Here is a 16,113-nt window from a genome sequence, read left to right as displayed (position 1 = left end):
AAATGCTTTCAGATGGGGGTCCGCGGCCAAATACATATCATTTTGGGGGGTTTAGAAGACATTCGTAGAAACCCCCGAAAGAAAGATTTGAGTTACAAATGTTTGCTTTAAACTATATATCTTTAAAGATTTTCACAAATGTTAAAACATTTAAAAAAATAGCAGATCTACAAGCTCATAGCGGTTCCCGGTCTTAATGGGTTAAAAGCTACGCCCCCCACCCCCCAGGCCACATGTGGGGGCATCGACTAATATCGGCACAGGTATAAGTGTAGTCTCTTGGGGGAGAAGTGTGTGTGTGTGTGTGTGTGTGTGTGTGTGTGTGTGTGTGTGTGTGTGTGTGGGGGGGGGGGGGGGTAATATGTGCTGTAAGATGTGGGGGGCGGGGGGGGGGGGGGGGGTGGCAGATGGGAGTCTGTTTTCACTGACCTCGGTGACAGCTGTGCGACTTGACGATACAGGTCGATGAACAAGTATGGAGCAGGCCACACACGCACGCACAGACGCACGCACGCATGGACACACGCAGGGGTGGGAAAAAGTACTGCAATATGCAAATACTCTGTTACAAGTAAAAGTCTAGAATTCTAGAAAAAAGTCTAGAATAGAAAAAGTATTAGTATCAAAATGTACTTAAAGTACCAAAAGGGAAAGTACTAAAATGTTTGGAAATAGCAGATCTACAAGCTCTACAATAGCAGATCTACAACGCGGTGGCGATGCGACGCGTTGTGAGCTTGTAGATCGGCTATTTTCTAATATCCTATGAATAAAAAAGGGCTGAAGTTTCATAATATCATAATTTAAATCTGAAAAGTAACTAGTAACTTAAGTTTTGTGTCGGATGAAAGGAGCTGTCCACAATCCACAGTTTACCCATTCAGACCGGGAAATAATTTGTGTAATTTGTAGATTTCTTTGGCTATTTGTGAAAAAATCTTGAAAGTTTGTGCAAATCTTTTGAACATATATATATATTTTTAAGCGAACATTTTTAACTCAAATCTTTGCTTCTGGGGGATTCTACAAATCCGACAGGTTTTATTTTTTTTAAACGTATGTTTCTATATCAGTGGTTCTCAAGGACACCCAAAATGATATGTAGTTGTCCGCGGACCCCTATCTCAAAATATCTTGTTATAGGGACCCCATGAAGCAAAGATTTGAGTCCAAAAGGTTCCCTTTAAAAATATACATATATTCAAATATTTGCACACATTTTCACGATATATATATATTTTTGCAGATCTACAAGCTCATAGCGTGGCACTCGGTGCCGCGCTATGAGCTTGTAGATCTGCTATTTTTGAATAGCACAAAGAAATCTAAAATGACAGAGATGCGTACCCTGGATTGAACGGGTTAAGCTGTATTAGCTTGAATAATTTAAGGTTAATGAGGAAACAAACGCAGAGAAAAAAAACCTCTGTGGTTTTCATACCAGTTGGCCTCTTGCTCTGCCACGGCAGCCTTCATTAAAACAACATCAGGCACCTCGCTTTAATGACCGCCAAATCATTAAAGTTTAGTTTAATTCCATATTTAATATCACAAATGCGAACGTGGGGAAGCATATTTCCACTTCAGAGAGATATGTGCCTTCTTATTTGATCGCAGAGCTCATATTCAACGACCTATTGATGCCTGCATGAACTTAACACTTATCAACATTAATGTGGAAATACATACATTAATATGCCATCCTTTGATTAAACATCAGGGCTCTACTAATGTGTTAATGCCTTAAGGGTAAAATGTAGGAGCCATTTTATTCGTTCCTGTACACTCTACAGCCAGGCAGAATGGTAGTAATGTAATCTGTATCTTTTATAGCATTGCTTCTCAAATGGGGCTAACGTGTACCCCTAAGGGGTACTCAGAGGTCCTACAGGGGGAACACATTTATTTTACTGTCATATTTAATGATTAAACAGTGTTAGGTTCAGAGACAAAAATGGGGTTGGCAAAGATGACAATGTTTTTCTTTTTTTAAACTGACATGATACTGAACATGACACTGACACGATACTGAAATAATACTGACACTATGCTAAATGTGCACCTCGAAGGACAGGTACCCGCCAGGCCAGGTAGCTTATTGTGGGTGAGCAAAGTAAAAAAGAAAAAGAAAAACAACAACATAGTGGAAAACATGTCAGGTGGTCATATTGGGGGGTTGCGTAATGATCCAAGGAATCCAAGGGAAAGGGAATGTTGATTGTACTAGAGGTTCAGGCCGCTACTCGTGCCAATAAAGATTCAATATGATATATTGTAATATATCTAGTTTTCAAGATGGCGGCCATTTTCGACTAAAAGTCGTAATTCGATCAGAAATGAAGTTTCAACCAGATGTAGGCTAATGTAGCCCAAGGTGGGCGCTGGGGGCGTGTCTTCTCCTCCACGTCATCAGCGCCCATACCCTAGGTGGGGTTGGCGAAAGGGCCTACTCTGTGTGGAGTTTGCATGTTCTCCCCGTGTCTCCTAGGCCCTATGGTAATTAATACCCTCACTAAAACATGTAGTAATCCTGGTCACTATAATGCCTCCCCCTGGTCAGCTGGGGTGCCTGATGGAGGGGAAAGGAACTGGTTGGAATAACGTGTTCCTTCCATGTGCTACTGTACATCCAACTGGGGAAACTCCCCCCTGTCAGGTGATAAGAAGGTCAGTTGGCTCTCATGCATTGAAGGAGGCATGAGCTCGGCCCTGGGCTCCCTAGGCTGGTGGGGGGAGTGTAGTGCCCAGGATCACTTAGAAAATTGGCACCGGGTGAAAAGAAAAGGGTTACAAAATCGAGGGATAACACATTGTGAAAAAATAGAAAATAAACATTAGAGTCTAGACCACTGCACTATAAACATTTCACACTGAACTGAAGTGTCTGCTATCGTTTTTGAAGTGTTATGTTCTATGTTAGCCTCAAAATGTAGCCATGGGCAGCCTGGGACTTGAACATGGAAGCGCTGTGTTCCGACACAGAGGACTAGACCGCTGCACTGTCAGAACTTCCACATTCGGAGGTGCCCCCTAGCGTAGGTATTATTTTCTCTTTATAGCCTCAAAATTTAACTAAGGTAATTGGGTCTTGAACATGATAGACACAATAACACCTAGTAGTTTTTAAGTATTCATTTGTATGTTAGCCTCAAACATTTAACTATGGAAGGTCTGGAAATCCACTTTGTATGACTGAAGGAATTAATTGATGAAAATACATAGGTTTCTGCCAGACAGCAACAATATAATGTAAGCATATAGCCTGGTACTGCATAGTTAGTGTGGTCTTTGTGGTTAATGCAGCCCTCTGTTAAAGTGTGTGCATGTGTGTACTGTGTCAAACACGTACAGAACTCCATCCATTAATGAGTGTTTCCTACACGACCAGCTCTCTCTCTCTCTCTCTCTTTCTGTTATCCAGGCAGAGGTAATTGGACAGAGGGACACGGTGTCCTTCTCTCACACTCACACGCACACACGCACACACGCACACACGCACATGCGCACGCCACCCCTGCACCTAATCACATCTCCATTTGCATGCAGAGCCCTGGGAATCAGCCCCAATAACGGCACGCTGCTTTGAAAGATGAGTTTTTAATCTCGGGGAGGAGATGAGATTGTGACCCGCTCCTATTTGTTTTCATAGCTCCTTTTCCTTGTCGTATATGAAAGGGACCGGTGGGTAAATTTGCCAAGGCAGGGATAGCGGCGCTGGCCCCCCTCTAAGGGCTGTCATTGTGCATTCATTAACTCTTTAAGACCGGGAACGGATCTGTGCGTCATTCGTTGGGCTATTCAAAAATGGCAAATATACAAGCTCATAGCGCGGCACCACGCTATGAGCTTGTAGATCTGCTATTTTTGAAAAATCATGAAAAGTTGTACAAATATTTGAATTTTTGTATTTGTTTTTGCGGAAATTTGTAACTCAACTCTTTGCTTCTGGGGGTTCCTGGACCTAAATATTTTACAAATGTTCGCTTTAAAAAATATATAATCCAAGATTTTGCCGCGCTATGAGCTTGTATATCTGCTATTTTTGAATAGCCAAAACATCTAAAAATGACACACAGATGCGTTCCCGGGCTTAATGGGTTAATATCCCCATATTTGACATGGCCAACAAAATGGTTCCTGGCACCGGGAAGAAAAGAAATACAGAAATAAAAATAAATAAAAAAAGTACCGCTTGAAGTGGTGGGTGAGACTTCCTAACAGGCAATCAGATTGGCTGACAGCGAGTGTCCCCGAGAGTGTGTGTACATACGCATGAGTATGTGTGTACTTGTGTACCTGTGTGTGTGTGTGTGTGTGTGTGTGTGTGTGTATGTGTGTGTGTGTGGGGGGGGGGGTATGAAGGCTATAGGCCTTTGAATGAGGTATGGGTACTTATTCTTCTTCCATTGCCCTCTGTTGACCCACGTAATAGAGAATTTTTTCAAAGAGCTGCGTTTGAAACATCCCATGAATGTGGGTAATATGCTCATCTTGGAGTGGGCCCCGTGTTGATCTCCCTCTGCTCCAGCTGTCTCTCTCTCTGTCTCTCTCTCTGTATATACACACACACGAACACACACACACGAACACACACACGAACACACACACACGATGTTGTTTGTGTTTGGCCTGCGATATCGTCTCTATCTTCTATAATACGTCCGTAGTCACATCCTGTATGTGAGTCCTCCTGGCAGTCAGTGCTCAGACTCCAGTGCTATAGGTCTCACACATCAGAGCAAAAGGCTTCAGGTCTGCAGGCAAAACATCGTCTAAAATCCCATTAAGACCTGAGGCCGATTCTACACAAATTGCGTCTAAATCAGTTCTCACGCTTTCAAGATTTTTCAATTAAATAAAAAAATAGCATGCAGCTTGTCACTTCGTGCCGCTTGTATATCTGCTATTTTTTTTAAATTGCTATATGCTACTATACATCAGAATGATGTATAGATTAGTTTGAAAACTTTTTGCTTCATTTGTTCGGTAATATTAAACAATTTAGCCAATGTTTTTATATAGTATAGTTTGTTGATTACTTTTACTGTTGATGCAGTAATGGTCATATTTATTATTAGAATTTTTCATTTTAGAGGTATTAAAAGGGTCTTAAAAGTCGTTCAACTGTCACTTTAGAAATGTGCAGATACCCTGTATACACTCATACTGTATGTTGGGGCTTGTTTACAATTGAGTGAGAAAACAATGTTGCACATTAAGCAAAATCATCTGGGGACCCGACCCACAGGTTGAGAACCACTCCCAACGTCGACATTGGGTCAACGTTGGGTGGACATTGGGTCGACGTTGGACATCACAAATGTAGCATGCACTGATGTCAGACACAACAGCAACTGTTGCCTAACAACGCCGATTTGCACATGTGACCGTGTAGGCCATAGCTTGGTGAGTTGCGATATCTGGCATAGCATGTGTAGAGGATATTATCACAGTGAGTGAGCAGAGCACGCAACCGGATCATTAACAAAGAGCTTGAGATAACGTTCATCAGTCCACATCAGGGAAATATGAGGTATTGTGTTTGATATTGTACCGCAACAGCGATAGCCGTGGTTCGTAACAATGTTGTCAGCGCACAGTCGGATGGTCGTTTGCGCATGTCATGGTTTACAGCGTTCAACCTGGCTGATAACAACGACAAACAGACGCTGCCTGTTTGTTAAAGCTTCTGCCTCTGCGACACAGTCCAAGTCTGTCACCCGTAGAGCTGAGGTCACGAAGCACAGCAGCAGCAATACGTCCAGACAACCGTTCAAGGAGAGAGAGGCGACGTACCAGACTAATCTTAATTCATCAAGGGCTTATTGTTCGGCCCACGTCAAGCCAAACTGTTGGAACTGCAAAGAGCCTCTTAGAGAAACTCCTGCCTTCTTCTGCGCGTCTTGCAAAGTAGTGCAGCCCGCCAGTGAAAGGGCCTCGTACTTTGAGATCATGGAATGTGACCAGGCCTTCACACTGGACACGAAAAAGCTTCGGAAAAGATACGTACAACTCCAGCAGTCTCTACATCCTGACAACTTCGGCCAGAAAACCGCGAAAGAACGAGAATATTCGGAGCGCCAGTCTGCTCTGGTGAACAAAGCCTACAGGACTCTGTTGGAGCCTCTGAGTCGAGGCCTGTACATGCTGGAGCTGGAAGGCGTGCATATAGAGGAGGGGGTCGACTCCGGGGCTGACGCTCACTTTCTATTGGAGCTGATGGAGATCAATGAAGCTCTGGATGAAGCCCAGAGCTCGCAGGAAGCCAGCGACATTGGCCAAAGCACAAAAGTGAAACTGAAAGAGTTGACGGAGCGAATAGATACAGCCCTGCGTAAAGGAGAGCTCCAAGCTGCTAAGGCGCTGCTGGTGCAGATGAAATACTTCGCAAACGTTGAAGTGAAAGTCAAGGAAAAACTTTCAAAGCTTATGTAGCGTCACGTGGCACTTTTCAAAACGTCTCGCTGCTTAACAAGCTGAGGTCAAATAACGGTGTGGCTCCAATGTGGATCTCAGACTTCAGGTAGACGGTCTATGATGTAAGTTATCTATGACATATCATGCTGTCGGGCAGAAACCTATGTCCAAAATATTAACTTTTCTTGAAAAACAAAAAAAAAAAAACATGATTTTAAAACAACACAATACTGCCTCATCAAAGTTTGCATGGTGACTTTGTACATTGTCAGATACTTGAATGGTTTCCAATATTATCATCACTTTACCCAAATACAGCTCAAAGTCGGGAGGTTTTTGACCATTAATGTGGAGATAGTTGTTTTGTCCATCATTGATTAGAATGACGAAGGCAGACGGGGGAAAAAAACTACGTTGGAGTTGGTTTGAACAACAGTTTTGAGGATCCAATGGAGTTAGGAGGTTTAGTCAGAAGCGCTTTTTAATACTTTTCATTTGTATAAATATTTGTAACACCCACACACAGACGTAAAGGGTGTTCAATAGCACTGATTTATTCAGAACATAGATAGGTTGTTTCTGCCCGACAGCAACGATAACGATTTCAGCCCCCGTTGATGTGGTAACAGAGAAGAATGATTGCTATTATGTCTGGGAAGACATCCTCCTCTTTATATTAAATCATCCGTCTTTCGCGTTTCAATGTTAACAGGTGCAAATTGTGATGTCTTGGGACACGATCTTGGGTTACGTCACAGGAATGACATGCCCATTTATGGAGACCACTTGAAACTGGGTCAGTTCAGAAGTAACTTAAGTACATGTAGCCTACTCAAGTACTGTACTTAAGTTACATTTTGAGGTATTTTTACTTTAATTGAGTATTTCCAATTTTGAATACTCTTACTTTCTACTCCACTAACACCTCAAAGGCAAATATTGCACTTTCACTTCACTGCAATTATTTGAAAACTTTAGTTACTAGTTACTTTGTAGATTCGGATTACTAGAAAACATGCATTAACAACTTCAGCCCTATAAACACTTTGGCTATATGAAAATAACCGATCTACAAGCTCACAACGCCACGCGTTGTGAGCTTGTTGATTGGCTATTTTCAAATGATTTTTGAAAACTTGCGGAAAGGGACATCCTGTGTAATGAGTACTTTTACTTTTGGTACTTTCAGTATATTTTGATGCCAATACTTTTTACTCATGTCAATTTGGAATGCAGGACTTTTACTTGTAACAGTATTTCTACATTGTGGTATTGATACTTTTACTTAAGTAAAACATGTGAGTACTTCTTACACCACTGCTATTAGCTCAGGTCCAGAGTCTGTTTATCATTACGTTCAGTATAATTGCTTACAACCAGCAGGTGTCCTTCCCAACCACAGGATCTAAAATGTCTCTACAGAGGAGCAGCTAAACCATGTCTGACCACTGCAGTTGTATTGGGTTATATTGTACATTGGTTAAAATATAAATGTATTCGCTAAAACAACGTTACGGATTGGATTTTAAGGTGTACATACATCCCGAATAGATGACATTTCGTCCTCCGTGGAGATTGAACATGTTGAATATTGAAATTCAATGAATTTCAATATAGCTTCATTAGGATGAAGTGGTTTCACCACAGGGCTCGTATGGTCATGGTGTCTGATAGCACAATGTGTTCTGACATTCTGTTTTTGAGGCCTCCGGACGTTTTGCCTATGTATGCAAGTCCACAGACAGGGGCATTTATATATCGCATTACTGGTTTTGCATGAGATGATACCATGAGATGATAGGGGCGAGGGGCCGAGCTGGAACACGAACCAACTGTGGTCCAATGGCTGGCTGGGCGGGCGGGGCTTTGTCATTTCTAATCATATTCTAGGTGATTAAACAAGGTTATTTCAAAGGCCTGTCAACATTTATTTGACCGTAATTTCTGCAGAAAACATAAATAAGGCTAGGAAAATGTGCTCAGTAGAGTACAGACCTCTGCCAAGGTGGCAGTTTGTCTGCGAGGTGTTGTTGCGGCGCTTCTGGTGCCACGTACCCTTTATAACGCTTACACTTACCCAATATAACACTATGACTATGACTCATGGATCTCTGGAGGTTGACAATGAAGCGGTGTGACCAGTTAATAAGCTACAGTAGCTCTTCATGGGCCTGTGGTAAACCCGTTTGTCATTGTATTGTGGTGTAATCTATTGAGAAGTGATGTGCTTTTTGTGTGAGATGCCACACCCACCGCCACACCCCCTTTTGGCATGAAAAGATAATCAGTTCTTCTTTGGCCGAGCACCAACCTTTGCACCGGGTTTTGTGAAAATAAATTCATAACTGATAGACAGACAGCTGGACAGACTAAATTACAGACCAAGGCGAAGACATTACCTCCTTACCTTGGCGTTGACACAGTACAACGACAAGGTACCATAGTCAGAGGGAGGGAGTTTTGCTTGACGACTGACAACTGCTGGCTGATGGAGTTTTGCCCGACAACCGATGGAGTTTTGTCTCACGATTGAGAGAGTTGGTCTGACTACTCTTTGCCCGACTGTAGCCTAATGGCACACTGTCAGGCAGAAACCTTGTATCTCCACGTTTAAACTTTTTTATGACTTACTTTGTCATACTAGTACAGTGTCACACAAAAGTAGCGAAAATAGCAGATGTACAAGCTGACAACACAGCTTGTAGATCTGCTATTTTTAAAGTGGTAAAGTCTGTGTTAAGTAAGACTTGCCGAGGCCAGTTTCCTTACCGTGAGGCATCTTGATGTACAAGTACACCCCCTAGACATGACACTAGTACTGTATGTCGCAGGGACTTACCCCAATCCAACCCTTGATGCTGAGTGCCAAGCAGGGAGGCACTGGGTCCCATTATTAGAGCCTTTGGCATGACCTGGCCGGGGATTGAACCCCGACCTCCCAGTTTCGGGGCGGACACTCTAACCACAAGGCCACTGAGCTGAGTCTGTGTGGGTTTTATAGATATTGAAAAAGAATAAAGTCTGCACACTGGTAGTTGCAAAAAGCTCCAGAATTGCTCGTCAACGTTTCGGCCTGTTCAGGCCTTCATCAGGACATATATAGTGGAAAAGGGCATACACAGAGGGGTTTATATAGGTACTACTATGCAATGATAGGCTCACCCCAATAGGGCAAGTGAATGTATAAAGTCAAGAATATCTGGAGATAAACAGTGTGTACCCATCCCAGGATCCAAGAATAGCAATAAACAAAAATACATTTAAAGTTTCCCAAGTTTAATACATTTAGTTATAAATATATAGAATAGGTACTCAAAAAACAAAGGGGGACACAGTGACATGCTGCAGCATAGGACATGAGATTGTAATTGTTTAAACAGGGTCTAAATAATAGGGGGGATCGCCACTAGAATCCCTCAACATAAGTATCATAAAAATATCAGGGAGATAAACAAAACAACGTCAGCGTACTCTATTACAGGTGTCCTGAAGGTGTGTGAAAACTAGAGGTTACGTTGGTAACCCCGGTTCTTTTAGTTTAGGAGTGAGACACTCACTATGGGAAACAGCGCCATCTGGCGATGTAACAGAGCTACACAATACGCTCACGGGACCCATTCATTGGGCTAGAGGGTATGTCACGTGACCGGCCATGCCCTCCCCTCAGCGGAAGGGCATAAGAGGCGCCGGCCGTGACGTCCACTTCCTCTTTCACACAGGTCCTCTGTTCGCAGTGGCGAAACAAAGGGGTGTTTGGTGAGTGTCTCACTCCTAAACTAAAAGAACCGGGGTTACCTACGTAACCTCTAGTTCTTCTTCGTTTTGAGTCGTGAGACACTCACTATGGGATCTATAAACCCCCGGAAGCGTTAAAAACATTGTACCCCCAGAAAAACCGCACGTGACCCTACTGGCTCAGGGACCCGCACAAAACATCTTCTAAAATCCCATTAAGACCTGAGGCCGATTCTACACAAATGGCGTCTAAATCAGTATAGTTCTCACGCTTTCAAGATTTTTCAAAAATGTTAAAAAATAGCATGCAGCTGGTCACTTCGTGCCGCTTGTATATCTACTATTTTTTAAAATTGCTATATGCTACTATACATCAGAATGATGTATAGATTAGTTTGAAAACTTTTTGCTTCATTTGTTCGGTAATATTAAACAATTTAGCCAATGTTTTTATATAGTATAGTTTGTTGATTACTTTTACAGTTGATGCAGTAATGGTCATATTTATTATTAGAATTTTTCATTTTAGAGGTATTAAAAAGGTCTTAAAAGTCGTTCAATTGTCACTTTAGAAATGTGCAGATACCCTGTATACACTCATACTGTATGTTGGGGTTTGTTTACTGCTGAGTGAGAAAACAATGTTGCACATTAAGCTAAATCATCTGGGGTCCCGACCCACAGGTTGAGAACCACTCCCAACGTCGACATTGGGTCAATTTTGGGTCGACATTGGGTTGACGATGGACATCACAAAATGTAGCATGCACTGATGTCAGACACAACAGCAACTGTTGCCCAACAACGCCGATTTGCACATGTGACCGTGTAGGCCATAGCTTGGTGAGTGTATGTAGAGGATATCACAGTGAGTGAGCAGAGCACGCAACCTGATCATTAACAAGGAGCTTGAGATAGCGTTCATCAGTCCACATCCATGGTTCATGCTCACGGTCTTGTACCGCAACAGCGATAGCCGTGGTTCGTAGCAATGTTGTCAGTGCACAGTCGGATGGTTGTTTGCGCATGTCGTGGTTTACGGCGTTCAAACTGGCTGATAACGACAAACAGACGCTGCCTGTTTGTTAAAGCTTCTGCCTCTGCGACACAGTCCAAGTCTGTCACCCGTAGAGCCGAGGTCACGAAGCACAGCAGCAGCAATATGTCCAGACAACCGTTCAAGGAGAGAGAGGCGACGTACCAGACTAATCTTAGTTCATCAAGGGCTTATTGTTCGGTCCACGTCAAGCCAAACTGTTGGAACTGCAAAGAGCCTCTTAGAGAAACTCCTGCCTTCTTCTGCGTGTCTTGCAAAGTAGTGCAGCCCGCCAGTGAAAGGGCCTCGTACTTTGAGATCATGGAATGTGACCAGGCCTTCACACTGGACACAAAGAAGCTTCGGAAAAGATACGTACAACTCCAGCAATCTCTACATCCTGACAACTTCGTCCAGAAAACCGCAAAAGAACGAGAATATTCGGAGTGCCAGTCTGCTCTGGTGAACAAAGCCTACAGGACTCTGCTGGAGCCTCTGAGTCGAGGCCTGTACATGCTGGAGCTGGAAGGCGTGCATATAGAGGAGGGGGCCGACTTTGGGGTTGACGGTCGCTTTTTATCGGAGCTGATAGAGATCGCTGAAGCTCTGGATGAAGCCCAGAGCTCGCAGGAAGCCAGCGACATTGGCCAAAGCACAGAAGTGAAACTGAAAGAGTTGACGGAGCGAATAGATACAGCCCTGCGTAAAGGAGAGCTCCAAGCTGCTAAGGCGCTCCTGGTGCAGATGAAATACTTACAAATGTTGAAGTGAAAGTCAAGGAAAAACTTTCAGAGCTTATGTAGCGTCACGTGGCACTTTTCAAAACGTCTCGCTGCTTAACAAGCTGAGGTCAAATAACGGTGTGGGTCCAATGTGGATCTCAGACTTCAGGTAGACGGTCTATGATGTAAGTTATCTATGACATATCATGCTGTCGGGCAGAAACCTATGTCCAAAATATTAACTTTTCTTGAAAAACAAACGAAAAAAAAACATGATTTTAAAACAACACAATACTGCCTCATCAAAGTTTGCATGGTGACTTTGTACATTGTCAGATACTTGAATGGTTTCCAATATTATCATCACTTTACCCAAATACAGCTCAAAGTCGGGAGGTTTTTGACCATTAATGTGGAGATATAGTTGTTTTGTCCATCATTGATTAGAATGACGAAGGCAGACGGGGGGAAAAAAGTACGTTGGAGTTGGTTTGAACAACAGTTTTGAGGATCCAATGGAGTTAGGAGGTTTAGTCAGAAGCGCTTTTTAATACTTTTCATTTGTATAAATATTTGTAACACCCACACACAGACGTAAAGGGTGTTCAATAGCACTGATTTATTCAGAACATAGATAGGTTGTTTCTGCCCGACAGCAACGATAACGATTTCAGCCCCCGTTGATGTGGTAACAGAGAAGAATGATTGCTATTATGTCTGGGAAGACATCCTCCTCTTTATACACATTGAGTGCCAAGACTTTGCGTTCTTTTGAATCCATCACTTGAGTGCCAAGAACGCATATATGCGTTTTTTCCACATTTTTTTTTTAATTTGACCCAAAGACCAAGGAGATATGATTTTTTGAAGATTTAAACTCCCATCCACTTCCTTGTTAACTTAAAACTTAAAAATTCTGTATCTCGGCTCCTGAGTACTTTTTTTTTCTCAATGAAACATCTCTGGCATAAAACAGCTAAAAAATCTGAAATAACTCTGGCATTCCATGTGTTAAATCATCCGTCTCTTTCGCGTTTCAATGTTAACAGGTGCAAATTGTGATGTCTTGGGACACGATCTTGGGTTACGTCACAGGAATGACATGCCCATTTATGGAGACCACTTGAAACTGGGTCAGTTCAGAAGTAACTTAAGTACATGTAGCCTACTCAAGTACTGTACTTAAGTTACATTTTGAGGTATTTTTACTTTAATTGAGTATTTCCAATTTTGAATACTCTTACTTTCTACTCCACTAACACCTCAAAGGCAAATATTGCACTTTCACTTCACTGCAATTATTTGAAAACTTTAGTTACTAGTTACTTTGTAGATTCGGATTACTAGAAAACATGCATTAACAACTTCAGCCCTATAAACACTTTGGCTATATGAAAATAACCGATCTACAAGCTCACAACGCCACGCGTTGTGAGCTTGTTGATTGGCTATTTTCAAATGATTTTTGAAAACTTGTGGAAAGGGACATTCTGTGTAATGAGTACTTTTACTTTTGGTACTTTCAGTATATTTTGATGCCAATACTTTTTACTCATGTCAATTTGGAGTATTTCTACATTGTGGTATTGATACTTTTACTTAAGTAAAACATGTGAGTACTTCTTACACCACTGCTATTAGCTCAGGTCCAGAGTCTGTTTATCATTACGTTCAGTATAATTGCTTACAACCAGCAGGTGTCCTTCCCAACCACAGGATCTAAAATGTCTACAGAGGAGCAGCTAAACCATGTCTGACCACTGCAGTTGTATTGGGTTATATTGTACATTGGTTAAAATATTAATTTATTCGCTAAAACAACGTTACGGATTCAGGGCCGCATTAACCGCGGAACTTAGTGGAACTTGTGTTCCACGGCCTGAGCCTCCAGGGGCCCTGTGTGAATTATGTATTTAAAAATATATATATTATTGTAAAAAAAATTTAAATTTATATTATTTTATTATAATATTATATATATTCTTCTTCTTATTATTTATAAAAATGTATATATTCGGGCCCTGCTGTGTGAATTATATATATTTAGAAACATATGTTGCTTTATTTTTAATGTTGCGCGGCAGAACAGATGCAAACCTCTTGCATACCGTCGCTGCCGCTGGTACTGATGTGTCACTTCTACTTCCTGTAAGTAGACAAAAAAATAAAACTACTGTCGACTAATCTTTACAAGCGGCTCTTATTTTGAAATCCTCCGCTTTTAGGATAAGTTTTTTTCTGTTAACCAGTAACTGTATGACTCTGCTATCATGGTCTGTGACAGCTACACAAATAAACAAGAGCCATGTGGATTAAACGCAAGATTTGGGCCAACGTTCATATTTACGATATGAAAACCAGCTCCTGTGACTTAAACATTGTACAAACTTTGGAAGTGCCGTGCATTAAACTCTTTGAACCTTGGCGCAGCATGGTGAGTTAAGCTGACAATGAAGATGTGTGTGTGTGTGTGTGTGTGTGTGCGTGTGTGTGTTTGTTTGAAGTAGGTTTAGCTTAGCTTCAGTCGGTCATAATGGTGAGCCATAATATTATTTTCTGAGGTGGTAAAAAGGTTGAACGCACCCAATATTGTCCGATTAATGTTGAGGGGGGGCCTTTGATTTGGTGTAGTTCCACGGCCCTGAGGGGCCTTAATGCGGCCCTGTACGGATTGCATTTTAAGGTGTACATACATCCCGAATAGATGACATTTTGTCCTCCGTGGAGATTGAACATGTTGAATATTGAAATTCAATGAATTTCAATATAGCTTCATTAGGATGAAGTGGTTTCACCACAGGGCTCGTATGGTCATGGTCAGTGGTGTAGAGTAACTAAGTTCATTTACTTAAGTACTGTACTTAAGTACAATTTTGAGGTATTTGTACTTTACTTGAGTATTTTCAATTTCCAATACTTTTACTTCTACTCTACTACATCTCAGAGGCAAATATTGTACTTTTACTCCACTACAATTATTTGAAAACTTTAGTTACTAGTTACTTTTCAGATATAAATTATTACATTATGAAACATACATTAACCACTAATGTATGTGGTTAACCACATTAACCACATACATTAACCAGATCTACAAGCTCACAAAGCGTCGCATCGCGACGCGTTGTGAGCTTGTAGATCTGCTATTTTCAAATATTTTTGTACTTTTTTGATGCCAATACTTCTGTACTTTCACTCAAGTAAATTTTGAATTCTGGACTTTTACTTGTAACAGAGTATTTGTATATTGCAGTATTGGTACTTTTACATAAGTAAAGAATTTGAGTACTTTTTCCAACCCTGGTCATGGTGTCTGATAGCACATGTGTTCTGACATTCTGTTTTTGAGGCCTCCGGACGTTTTGCCTATGTATGCAAGTCCACAGACAGGGGCATTTATATATCGCATTACCGGTTTTGCATGAGATGATACCTTTTAATGGCGATTCGTTTTCCCTTGTGTGGGCTGATAGAATGTCTTGGGCATGGAGGGCGAGGGGCCGAGCTGGAACACGAACCAACTGTGGTCCAAAGGCTGGCTGGGCGGGCGGGGCTTTGTCATTTCTAATCATATTCTGGGTGATTAAACGAGGTTATTTCAAAGGCCTGTCAACATTTATTTGACCGTAATTGCTAAAGAAAACATAAATAAGGCTAGGAAATGTGCTCAGTAGAGTACAGACAGACCTCTGCCAAGGTGGCAGTTTGTCTGCGAGGTGTTGTTGCGGTGCTTCTGGTGCCACGTACCCTTTATAACGCTTACACTTACCCAATATAACACTATGACTATGACTCATGGATCTCTGGAGGTTGACAATGAAGCGGTGTGACCAGTTAATCAGCTAGCTCTTCATGGGCCCGTGGTAAACCTGTTTGTCATTGTATTGTGGTGTAATCTATTAAGAAGTGATGTGCCTTTGCCACACCCACCGCCACACCCCATTTTGGCATGAAAAGATAATCAGTTCTTCTTTGGCCGAGCAGCAACCTTTGCACCGTGGTTTTTGCAAATGAATTCATAACTGATAGACAGACTAAATTACAGACCAAGGCGAAGACATTACCTCCTTGGCGTTGACACAGTACAACGTCAAGGTACCATAGTCAGAGGGAGGGAGTTTTGCTTGACGACTGACAACTGCTGGCTGATGGAGTTTTGCCCGACAACCGATAGATGGAGTTTTGTCTCAGGATTGAGAGAGT

General features: G+C 41.9%; 2 protein-coding genes across 2 annotated transcripts; both read left to right on the top strand.

The window, feature by feature from the left end:
* Positions 1 to 2,935: 2,935 nt before the first annotated feature.
* Positions 2,936 to 6,435, top strand: LOC308082028 (iron-sulfur cluster co-chaperone protein HscB-like; the record flags this gene model as incomplete). The annotated part of the gene is made up of 2 exons (XM_080423636.1): positions 2,936 to 3,001; positions 5,707 to 6,435. 2 exons carry the CDS (start codon positions 2,936 to 2,938, stop codon positions 6,433 to 6,435), a joined length of 795 nt encoding a protein of 264 aa, XP_080279762.1.
* A 4,708-nt stretch (positions 6,436 to 11,143) lies between these two features.
* LOC308082027 (iron-sulfur cluster co-chaperone protein HscB-like) lies at positions 11,144 to 11,991 on the top strand (the record flags this gene model as incomplete). Its single annotated transcript, XM_080423635.1, is given in 2 exon segments — positions 11,144 to 11,939; positions 11,942 to 11,991. Coding segments are annotated over 2 exon segments (846 nt in total).
* Between the last annotated feature and the right edge of the window lie 4,122 nt (positions 11,992 to 16,113).

This window comes from Gymnoscopelus braueri, assembly GCF_963280865.1.
Source record: "Gymnoscopelus braueri genome assembly, chromosome: 3".
Lineage (NCBI taxonomy): Eukaryota > Metazoa > Chordata > Actinopteri > Myctophiformes > Myctophidae > Gymnoscopelus > Gymnoscopelus braueri.
This window is presented reverse-complemented; position numbering and strand designations above follow the sequence as displayed.